At 39.6% G+C, this 12,290-nt stretch overlaps 1 protein-coding gene across 2 annotated transcripts in view; it reads left to right on the forward strand.

Moving 5' to 3' along the window:
* Positions 1-269: 269 nt before the first annotated feature.
* NARS2 (asparaginyl-tRNA synthetase 2, mitochondrial) overlaps positions 270-12,290 on the forward strand; it is a 135,680-nt gene continuing 123,659 nt past the window's right edge. For both annotated transcript variants that reach the window (XM_047071466.1, XM_047071465.1), the window contains exons 1-4: positions 270-758; positions 4,044-4,153; positions 4,900-5,020; positions 7,200-7,340. In XM_047071466.1, the coding sequence (XP_046927422.1) occupies positions 618-758; positions 4,044-4,153; positions 4,900-5,020; positions 7,200-7,340 (513 nt within the window). In that variant the 5' untranslated portion in view covers positions 270-617. The remainder of the gene's footprint in view (positions 759-4,043; positions 4,154-4,899; positions 5,021-7,199; positions 7,341-12,290) is intronic.

Consider the following 12,290-nt stretch of genomic DNA (forward strand, 5'->3'; position numbering starts at 1 on the left):
CCTTCGGCATCAACTGGAAGCTGTAGAAATGAAGACCTTTCAGACCTCATCCCAGCTGTGCTCCTCAGTTGCTCCAGCAACAACACCTACATACAACCAGAATGCTTTAGCTCCTGGCCCCGCCTCCTCCCCTGCTCAGCCAGCCCCTGCCTCCGGCCCGCCCCCTCCGTAAACTGGAGTCACCAGTGCGCACGCTCCTTCTTGGTCTCCTTGTAGCGTGATGACGTTGACGTTGGCTTGTGGCGTAGGGGCGGCGGCCGCGCGTGTTTCAGCTGGGGGAGGCGGTGTGGTCTGTGGGTTTGGAAAAGACGCGGGTCCCTGAAGTGTCTCTGCTGGCTACGGCGCGTGGTATTTTAGGCTTAGGCAGCTGGCTGTGTTGTCTCCGCTCCTCCCTGTCTGCGGAGAGGGAAGTGGCGGGGAGGTGGTTGGGGGCACAGCTGGAGCCCCTGAAGGGGAAGGGAGCAGCCGGGGTTAGGGGTAGGAGGTGTGGAGCGCGTGAGTGCAGGGCTGCGGTCCAGAATCGGGGAGCAGTCGATAGTAGGGGAGGGTTCCACAGGCAAAGTGCTCACCCGCCGGGATCCCTGCTGGTCCCGAGGAGAGCTTGCGGCAGCAGCGCGATGTTCGGGGCCCGGTGCCTGCTCCGAGCCCTGCGCTCCTGCACCTCAGCCCCCTGCCCGAGACACAAACCTTCCGCCAGACTGAGCGTTCGGGACGCGCTCGGGGCCCGGAGCACGAATGGGGAGCGCGTTAAGGTCCAGGTTGGTGTATGGGAAGGGGATGGGTTTTTCTTTTTAGTAACTTACATGCCACCTCCGTGTCTAGGCTTACCTTGTCAGGTCAGACAAAACGACAGACAGAGAAAGGAGGAAATGTTGGCCATCGTGTGCATTCACACTTTTCTCCTTTCCTTGCCTATCGTTAGTTTGCGCAGAACTGTTGGGATTGACTATGACGTGCTGGAACTTTGCTTTCACGGTACCAGAGCATTACCTGTAAACTTGTTAGTTATACGGCAGAATAAACGTACGAGCTTCTTTTCCTTTATCCCTCATAACGAATAACCACAGTTACATAGCGGTTGCCTTGAGCTAGCTCCATGAGAGCGGACACCATGTCTTACCGGTCTTGGTATTCCCATGTCTTACAGTAAATGTATGTTCAACTAAACAATGGCTTTTATTCAACTCTTAACCACCCTGAGGCCGAAAAAAGGGTTTGCACATAATGTATGTTTAATACATAGGAGAAAGAGTAGAGTGTAGCGGTTTGAAACAACTCTGGAGTCAGGGTGACTAGGTTCAAATCTGTGGCACTTAGTGGCTCATTAATTATGGGTCTCTTCTATAATAGTAATTATGGTCTCTTCTCTCCTCTAAACCCGTTTGCTTCTTATGGCAATGAAGCTAATAATAGCCTTAACCTCATAGAATGGTGAAGATTAAGTGAGATGACAGGTATTATGACATTTAGAACAGTGGCCCACAGTCAATCAATGTTAGCTGCTATTATTTCTCTTGCTAGTATTTGCAGCAGCTCTACAGAGAAGACTTTCCTTTAAGGGAGTAGACCAAGCAAGGTGGTTTGACCCTTTTCGGTTGCTGAAACACTGCTGCAGTTATTTTTGTTGTCCTCGAATTCTTTGATTTTTAGCAGTATGACTCCTCTGCATTTTTGGGGGTTTCATGTTTTTTCCATGATCCAAATCAAGCCCTTTTCTTGTATTCATCTATTAATTTGACATACATACATTAATGATCCCTTCTAAGTGGTAGTCAAGAAAGGATGCAAAGATAAAAAGAACAAAAGCTACTGCCTAGATCAGAGGCTTTCATTTTAGTGCTGTGTGGTCTAAGATAGTAGCTACCTGTCATTTGTGGCACTGAGCTCTTAAAATGTGGCTAGTCCACATTGAAGGGTAACTGTAAATTTAAAATACACACCAATTTTGGAGAACAAAAGAATACAAAATATCTCAATATATATATTGATTACACGTTGACAATGTTGGCAGAATGGGTTAGAATATTAAAGTTAAGTGTACCTGTCTACTTTTAGTGTGACCACTAAAACAAGCAAAATTACATATATGGCTCACATTATATGTTTGTGGGACAGCCTTGGTCTAATGGCTAAGACAAGTAATTGGGACAACGTGATAAGTATTAGTGGAATAAGGAACTTTGAGAAAACAGGGACATCCTTAACTATGTGAGGTCAAGGAAGACTTCTTGTGTTAAGTGACATTTCACTTGAGTCCTGAAGGATATGTTCCTCAGGGAGAGGAACTGGGGATGGGGTGGAGATCACATTCCAGAAAAGCTTGATAACATGAACTTTGAACTGAGAACTGTATTTGAATTCTAGCTCTACTCCTTGGGAACTGTGATTTTAATTATTTAGAGAGGTTGTCCTAACTTACTTAATATGTTCTTCATTTCTAAAATGAGAATATTCACTTCATTAAGTTCTTGTAAGGATTAAGTGTAAAATATTTATAAAGAGCTTAGAGCAGAAGCACATTAAACACTGCTCCACAAATGTTAACTTTTACTAACAAGTGAAAAGCAAGACAGTGGTGCTTTAGGAATTACTATTGATTAAACATAACCAAAGAGCCGCTGCCATCAGGGAAATGTGGGGAGGTGAAACCAGAAAGGGCACACTCGGTTGTGAAAGGCCTTGTATAGGAGACAGGCAATTTACACTTTTTTTCAGTGTAGCCCTAGAAAAAGACCAAAGGCTTTCTGGTAGACCTGGGTCCAAATTCAGGCTCTGTCTACCAGCAGTGTGACCTTTGACAACTTATTTGACTTCTCTGAGCCGAGGTTCTTCACTTGTGAGACAGGTTATAATGATAATCCACAGAGCTGTTGTGAGAAAAAGATGAGATAGTATATGAAGAAGGTAGTAAAACATTTGTCACATAGATTTTTAGTGCATGGTAGATATCCTTTCACTGAAAACCATTAACGAACTATCTACTGTGTCCCTGACAATGGCCTTCAAAGCCACTAAAGCATGGTTCTTAAACCTTCACAATATGATAGACATATGAATAAGTAATGGGAGAGCTTTAATAGCGTTGTCCGTAGGGTGTGGTGGGAACACAAAGTAAGGGTCAATACAGTTTTTCTAAATAGAATCCTCTCGCTTTTCCCAAGCATGTCTGATAATCAAACACAATCAGTTGTTCACAGTTTTTCAGTGTCTGCTAGAAGAATATTGTCTCTTCTGTGCTAGTTAAATTTAAGTTGGATGTGATCTGTGAGAGCTGTTTTTAGTGTTATTGGTTTTAGTGTTACTACTAGAAGACCTCATTTGTACTTACCTGTCATTTAAATTCACAGTGTCTTTGAAAGCTTATGTACTAAATATATGTCACAGTGAAAAGCTTTTTGAGAAGTCTGTGTGATATTTTGTAAAAGGAAAAATCCAATGAAGATGTTTCTGTTCTATAACTACATAATTTCCCTCCTGGGAGTTTAGTATAAAAGGAGACAGGGACCCAAATAATGTGCCCTATTATTATTACCTGGAATGAATACCCGGAATAGTCAATATTGGGGAAATTGATTATATGAATTAGGCTCATCGGCCTAATGGAATGTTAGGCATGTATTCAGAATGATGAGGTTTTTTTGTTTTTTTGTTTTTTAAATTAAGTTTACTTATTTATTTTGAGAGAGAGACAGAATAAGCAGGGGAGGGCAGGGAGAGAGAGTGTGAAGCCTGATGTGGGACTTGAACTCACGAACTGTGGTGATATGACCTGAGCCAAAACCAACCTGAACGCTCAACCAACTGAGCCACCCAGGTGCCCCTGAGAATGATGAGTTTTATATTAACAAAACAAAAAGGTGGAATGCCAAAGCTGTATCTCCCTGAGATAAGAATCCTATTGAATTATATATGCTAAAAGCAATTGATTTGTTAAGGCAGGACTGAGGACTTTTTTTTTCATTTAGTCTTGTGTGTGCATGTGTAATGAAAATGTAAAATATTTACATGTTTTAAACTCACATTTAGAAATTTTTCTTCATTAGGGATGGATTCGTTCAGTCCGATCCCAGAAGGAAGTGTTATTCCTGCATATAAATGATGGATCATCTTTGGAAAGCCTTCAAGTTGTAGCTGATTCAAGCTTTGACAGTAGGTAAGTTTTTTTTTTTAACAAAAGAATCTTTTTTTCATCTCCTTTGCTCCCCTTTTCCCTAATCCAATGTTCACATATTTTTTTTAATGTTTATTTTTGAGAGAGAGAGGGAGACAAAGGGTCTGAAGTGGGCTCTACACTGACAGCAGCAAGCCTGATGTGGGGCTTGAACTCACGAACCATGAGATCATGACCTGAGCCAAAGTTGGATGCTCAACCAACTGAGTCCCTTAGGCACCCCAGAGTGATCTTTCTAAACAGACCTGCTTTTCAAAGCTTTAAGGCTAAGTCCAAATACTTGGAATCAAGATCCTTCAAGCTCAGGCCTTTCTTTTTTATTTTTTTAAAGCTTGTGTTTTTATTTTGAGAGAAAGACAGTGCAAGTGGGGGAGGGACAGAGAAAGGGAGAGAGAGATAGTCCCAAGCAGGCTTTGTGGTATTAGCATGAAGCCCGACGCTGGGCTCCATCCCACAAGCGAGAACATGACCTAAGCTGAAATCAAGAGTCAGATGCTGAACTAACTGACTGAGCCACCCAGGCGCTCCCAGACCTTTCTTTTTTTTAACATCTTCACATAATAATATCCCCTACTTATCCTTTGCTTCAGTCTCTCTTAATTATTTGCTGCCCATTTAAGGGTGAAACCTCTATCATTAAATACTGTAATGTTCTGATAGCAAGTTTTGTATTAAAATGAACGTTCTGTATAATGATATCTTGTTTATGCTGTTTTTTGTTACTATAGAGAACTGGCTTTTGGGAGTTCTGTGGAAGTTCAAGGGCAGCTGGTGAAAAGTCCATCCAAAAAGCAGAATGTGGAACTGAAGGCAGAAAAAATTGAAATTGTTGGAAATTGTGATGCCAAAGTATGCTTCGTGATACTTCTATGGAGACTATTTAGGCTTAATTTAAAACAGCAATCTGTTTTAAGTGTGATTATTGGGAAGGTGGCACTTAGAACATGTTTCAGTTGTGACTTCCGAGATAATTGAAGCAGGCTATGGAGCCTGAGGAATGTAGAGAACATAGCAAACAGTATGTAAATGGCTGAATTTTATGACTGAAAGCAAAGTATTAACCTATACATCTCTTTGGACACCTGTCATAATTGAAACTTGCCACTTTTAGAAGCATGCCCAGTTAATTTCAGTGACAGAGACGTGCTGGGGAGAACGTGTTCTAAGGAAAGCCCTGCCTAGAAATGACTTTTACAGGATCTAGAACTGTGTTGTCCCAATATAGTAGCCACTAGCCACCTGCAGTTGTTTAGTATTAATTAATTTAATATTAAATCAAGTAATAAAATCAGTTCCTCAGTGACATTAGATACATTTTACATGCAGCTGCTGGCTACCATATTGGATAGTGTGGGTACGGAACTTATCACAGAAAATTCTGTCAGATAGTACTTATCATGCTTGGGCTGAAGAAAGATAAGAAATCCTACATTAAGACATGTTTGCTTAGCCCAAGCATGATAATACTGTCCCAACAGAATTTTTTCTGTTTTTGCAAGACTCCTTGTTAGTAGCTTTTATTCATCACCTGATAAAGAGGTTAGAGAGAATAAAATTATAGGTTGGCAATCCATCTTCTGAAATTGGAGAAAATGAGGCCCAGGCAGGAGACATGGCTTGCCCAAGGTTATATTGCTGACTAGTGCCACAGCTGGAATTTGTGTACTAGCCATTTGACTCCTCTGTAGTTTTGCTATACTTGTCTTCCAAGTATCTGATGAACAAAACACAAGGAAATATAGGGAAATTGCATCATTTTAATTCATTTTTATTTTTTTTTTTTGGATAATTGGAGGAAAATAAATATAAGGAAATAAGAAAATGGGCACCTTTTTGAAAAATGTCCTTCTGAATAGTTTTCCAAGAAATTCTAATAATACTAATAAATACTGATTGACATGTAAAATCAGGAATCAGGTTTTAAGGTTTCTGAAAAGTAGACTGTGAAAAATAATTTGGAATTCAGAGAGGAATGGAGATGGTAACCATTTTTGTTTTTGCTTTTTTTAGAGGGGTGTATGATTATTAAAATGCGCCATGTGTGTTACTCTTTTTAAGCCGTTCTCTCTTGGCTTCTGTGATTGTCCCTCACCTTCTCTTCCCCTTAATTTCAGTGTCATTTTGTAAGTATTCAGACATTAGGGAATTCTGGTCCCTACGCAGTCCCCAGACACCTACCTATTAATGTGGTCATATTTTGACTTCAGTAGGTATGGTGCTTATTTCTATTATGAAATAAATTAGCATGTGCACTAAAAGAAATAGATAAGACTATATGTAATAAGCTACCAGCTTGGCTTTTTTATTTAAAATAGTTTCTCTACTATCTTTTTTATTGAAACTTTGGTTTTGTTCTTTAGAACAAGTTTAGAACAGTTTGTTTTTATCTTCTAAATCTTGTAACATGAATGTTCACAGGGTGGAATATTTCTACATAGAGTCATAATTTGAAATTTTTGAAATATACACTACTCTGCTAGTGACAGAAGGCTGTTGACCCTCCCTCATGTTCTTAGACTTGTTGATAAACAGTGAAAAACAGTGCCAATTGATTATAAATGATTGTGGGCTTTCAAGACGTTTGGGTGATTTTAAAATTGAATGCCAGCTGTGTGTACACAGCTGTAGAAAATAATCTTTAATATCTACAATATTCTGAACTCCTATGTGCCAAACAGTGGACTGTTTTTGCATAATTATATACTAATCTCTCTATTTGTAAGTGGTGACCGATATAAGCTAATGGATAGAAATTTGATAAATAACAGATTAGACTCAGCAATACTAATTTTGCCCAAGGTTCCATGCCTAATAAGTAGTAGAGCTGGATTCAAAACCACATCTCTGATTCCTACCTCACCATTCAATTAACTTGTAGTTAATTGGACCATGTTCACTTATATTAAGAAATAGAGAAAGAAAGCTTTTAATTTTGTTACAAAGCATTACTATTTAACAAATATTCTGGAAACTGATTTTATAGAACATATGTCTTAGCTTTCAATTTGTTTTTTCCATTTATTGGCAGGCTTTTCCTCTTAAATATAAAGAGAGGCATCCTCTGGAGTATCTGAGACAGTATCCCCACCTCAGGTGCAGGACTAATGCTCTGGGTTCCATACTGAGGATTCGCAGTGAAGCCACAGCTGCTATTCATTCTTTCTTTAAGGTGAGGTGCTTGGTGTGCTTCTAGCTACTCTTTTTCTTTTTTCTTCCTAGCTGTTCTTTCTTGTGGAGAAATTGAATGATTGTAACCCTGGAGTGTTATCCTGAACGTTTTGTTAGTTACAGTGTTTATTCCAAGCACCCTTTACTTGCGTGGTACTTTTTTTCTTTGATTTAAAAATTTCTCGGGGCGCCTGGGTGGCTCAGTCGGTTGAGCGTCCGACTTCGCCTCAGGTCACGATCTCACGGTCCGTGAGTTCGAGCCCCGCGTCAGGCTCTGGGCTGACGGCTCAGAGCCTGGAGCCTGCTTCCGATTCTGTGTCTCCCTCTCTCTCTGCCCCTCCCCGTTCATGCTCTGTCTCTCTCTGTCCCAAAAATAAATAAACGTTAAAAAAAATTTTTTTTTAATTTCTCTTTATCACTGGTTTTAAGCAGTTAGATTATGATGTGCCGGCGCAGTTTTCTTTGTTCCTTGTGTTTAGACCTTGTTGAATTTCTTGGATCTATGGGTTTTAATTTTCATTAAGTTTTTCATCCATTATTTCTTCAAATATTTTTTATGTTACTTCCTGCCTTTGGAGACTTCTGTTGTCCATATATTAGGCCACTTGATACTTCCATAGCTCAGTGACGTTCTTTTCTTTTTTTTTTAATTTCTTTTTCCCTGTGTGTTTTTTTTTGGAAGGTAGTTTCTGCCCTTCTAGCTTCCTGATCTTTCCTTTTACAATGACTAATTTGTTGTTACTCCAATCCAGTGCATTTTTCATCTCACATTGTAGGTTTCATATCTCTATGTTTGATTTGGGCCTTTTGGAAAAAATATATTGCATGTCTCTGTTTAACTTTTAAAATATATGCAGGGCAGGGGCGCCTGGGTGGCTCAGTCAGTTGAGTGTCCAACTTCGGCTCAGGTCATGATCTCACAGTGTGGGTTCGAGCCCTGTGTCGGGCTCTGTGCTGATAGCTCAGAGCCGGGACCCTGCTTTGGATTCTGTGTCTCCCTCTCTCTCCGCTCCTCCCCCACTCATGCTCTGTCTCGTTGTCTCTCAAAAATAAACATAAAAAAAAATTAAAAAAAAAACATATACAGGGCAGTTTTATGCATTTTTTAAACATATATTAATTTTTATTTTACATTTACTTTCTTCTTTTTATTTTTTATTTTTTGAGACAGAGAGAGAGAGAGAGCACGGGCAGGGGAGAGGGGCAGAGGGAGAGAGAAAGAGAATCTTAAGCAGGCTTCACACTCAGCACCGAGCCCGACACAGGGCTCTATCCCATTATCCTGGGATCATGACCTGAGCTGAAGTCAAGAATCAGATGCTCAACTGACTGAGCCACCTAGGTGCCCCCACAATACGGTTTTAATTAAAAATATTTATGTTTTTAGTAGCTATTTGATATCTATTTTATGTCCTAATTCTATCATGTCTGTCAGTTATGAGTCAGCTTTGATTGATTCATTAGTCTCTTCATTACAGTTTATGATTTCTTGCCTCTTGGCATACCTGCTAATCTTTGGTTAGATGCCACAGACATTGTGAATTTTACCATGTTGGATATTTATAAAGCTTCTTAAATTTTGTTCTGGTGTGTGGTTAAGCTACTTGAAAACTGTTTGATCCTATTGGGTCTTTTATGATTTGGTAAATGGGTCTGGAACAGTGCTCAGTCTAGGGCTAATTAACCAGCCACATGTGAGCACCAGGCACTGTTTCCTCTAATCTTTCTGGATGGTTCTTTCCTTGGCCTTTGACAGTTTCCCCACATGGATGTGTCCGTCATCCCTCTACCTGACACACTAGAGTGACCCTCTGTACATCCTTGGAGTTCTCTGTGCTGCTCTCTCCTCTCTGATACTCTGTCCTATGAATTCTAGCCACTTTTGTCCCTTCACACTCTCAGCTCTGTCTCCTCAACTCAAGAGGTCTCCTGGGCTCCACTTTATTTCTCCCCCTCTTCCTGCTATGGCCTGGATAATCTCAAGGTGGTAAGCAGGGCTACTGATAGGATTTGCTAAGTATCTCCGGGATCACTCTCTTTTGTTGTCTGAATCCATCATCTTAAAAACCAGCCTTTCATGTGGTTTGCTTGTGGGGGCTTTATTTTTGTTTTTGGTAGGTTTTTTTGGTTGTTTCAAGGGGGAGGGTAAATCTGGTCCCTGTTTCTCCATCTTGGTCATAGGCATATTTTATACATAGTAAGCACTGATTTGAAAGTTATTGGTATTTTTTTCTTTATGTATATATTTTTTAATGTTTTTATTTATTTTTGAGAGAGAGACAGACTGAGTGCAAGCAGGGGGGGTACAGAGAGAGAGAGGGAGACACCAAATCTGAAGCAGGCTTCAGGCTCTGAGCTGTTAGTATAGAACCCGACGTGGGACTCGAACTCGTAAAGCACAAGATCATGACCTGAGCCGACGTCGGACGCTTAACTGACCGAGCCACCCAGGCGCCCTAAGAGTTATTGGTATTAATCAAGTAGATTGATGTACAACTAAAGGTATTTTGTCGTTTTTAGCTTTGCTTGTCAGCCATTTCCCCCTACCCAGGAAAGCCACAGTGGAATATAGTTGGTAAGTTGATGAGGTGAAGGGATCCTCCCCACATGTGGATGAGAGGACCCCAAAGGCAAGGAATGGCCCGGCACATGAGGTTCAGTGTTATTCTGAGTGGTTCTGGAGCTCTTCCTATGCCACTTCTCCAGATCCAGTTCATCTGCAGAGATTGTCTAACATCATACCCCTTCTTTGGACTGCATCCAAATTCATGCAGGGCCAGCCCAACCGTAGTTTACCATGAGAGTTCTTGCTCTTTGAAAAGTTCCTTTAGAGCGAATTTCTGGTGAAACAGCTAAAGAGCATCATGGCTTTAAAGCATATAGTTTTGAATAAACAAAGAAAAATAATCACATTATACTATATCATCCCATTATAGTTTGAAAGGGTGCATTTCCATATGCTCCATAAACTTTCTGTGCAACTTCCATATGGCTTTTTAGTAGTGCTTGAACCACACAAAATTTGTTCAGATCTAAAAATGTTTTTTTTCCCCATATGGCTTTAAACAGTGGATAAAGCCACCCTGCTTCAATACTGAAGGTTTTATAGATTTCTGGCCACTAGGTGGTGGTATTGGCAGTCCACTGACTAGTGAGCTTTACCTACTTTCTGTATATACTTCCTACTTGAGGCTTCTATAAATACGTAAACAACTTAAAAATAAACTGGGAAATTTTGAAATAAAAAAAACAAAGTAATATTTTAACTGGTTGAAAATAATGAATTTTAGCACTATTGGTTATAGTTATAAAGGTAGGTAATTTTGAGTATTATAAATTCACTTTTTAATTATGAAGCCTTGGAAAATATAATTCTGATAATTCTATAATGTTACCCACTTGTATGTGGAACAGTTGGGATTGGATTGAAATCACAGAGTACTAAGGGACATTAAATAATACTTATATGTTATTTAGTACTTTGGACTATAATTCACTACTTTAGGCATCCTAAAAGATGTTGAGACTTAAAACTCTATGTTTTAGTTTCTAAGTAAAAATTTCATAACTTAAAGTATCTTAACTTAAGAGGGACTATTTTAGTTTCTGTTTTTTCCTAATATTTTTAGATTAGAAAGTTAATTTTTTTGAAGTTTATTTATTTTGAGAACACACGTGCGTGGGAGAGGAGCAGAGAGAGAGGGAGAGAGAGAGAATCCCAAGCAGGCTCCATGCTGTCAGTGCAGAGCTGGATGCAGGGCTTGAACTCACCAACCACGAGATCATGACCTGAGCTGAAACCAAGAGTCAGGAGCTTAACTGACTGAACCACCCAGGCACCCTAGAAATTCAGTTGTTGGTTCAAGTGATCAAACGTGTTTTGTGTATGACTTGGTTTGTGCATAAAATTGACACATTTGCTATGCACCAAAATTTGGGTGTGGAGAAACCTCAAGGAATGAGTTATTTAGAAGAGCTAAGTTTCTCAAATAACAGGATTATCTCTTTAGGTACTATCTTTTTTTTCCAATTTCCAGTGGAGGTTATCCTAAAGTGTGTTACATATTTCCTTGCTTCCTAAATTGAGCCATTAAAGAGTTTGTCCTTTCTTGATGAGTCAAGGTTCTTCCTTTGAGTATCAGATTTTTCCCTCCTCTAGACGGATATGCCTTAAAAGCCTGCCAGGGTGTATTCTTTGCCCCTCTGTTGAATGACCCCAGACTACTGTGTCTTCGAGTTCTTGTGACTGCTTTTTATGGAAGTTTTTTTTTTTTGTCTTCTTGCTGTCATTTTTGGTTGCCAGTGGCTGACAGTTTTTGTCATTTTTTGTTGTTGATTGTAATTAAATAATGATACTTTGTGTGAATGTGAAAGATAAATACAGTCTGTGAGTGTTTGATATGCAAGGGCCTTAGTATGTGAATTAATTTTGTAATTTTTAGATACTCAGTGCCATATAAAACATCTGGTTCTAGAATGTGTATCTGTCAAAAATATTTAGATATTTAGAGGTGGTGTGTGGAATCAGAAAAATTGGGTAAGTGCGTGCTTTTATTTTTGGCCCCTTCTCTGGCCTTCCTATCTCTAGTTAGGAACCCCCTTGTGCAGGATGGGATAAATACTTGACAACTGTTACCCTGGTGGAGGCAGACAGTACTCCTCTGACTCCTTATTATTTTTCTTCCTTTTCATTTTTCTACTTCCCTATCTACTTTCTCTGTTTTGGATTTTGTTTTCAGTGCTTTGTTATTTTTCCTTTGGCCTCTCTTCATAGCTTTTGGTGGTAATGTTATACACTTTGATATAAGCCTTCTAGCAGTATTAGACTTAAAAAGCTGGTGACACCTTTTGAAAGGTTTAGTGTTAATTGAGTATTAAGAATAATTCCCACAACTTGAGTGATTTAAAAAAAAAAAAAACCCATATGGTTATTTTCATAAGATTTGCAGTT

Source organism: Lynx rufus, unplaced genomic scaffold, assembly GCF_022079265.1.
Source record: "Lynx rufus isolate CCGP_SWC_20201006 ecotype Redwood Valley unplaced genomic scaffold, mLynRuf1.p SCAF_9, whole genome shotgun sequence".
Taxonomy (NCBI): Eukaryota; Metazoa; Chordata; class Mammalia; order Carnivora; family Felidae; genus Lynx; species Lynx rufus.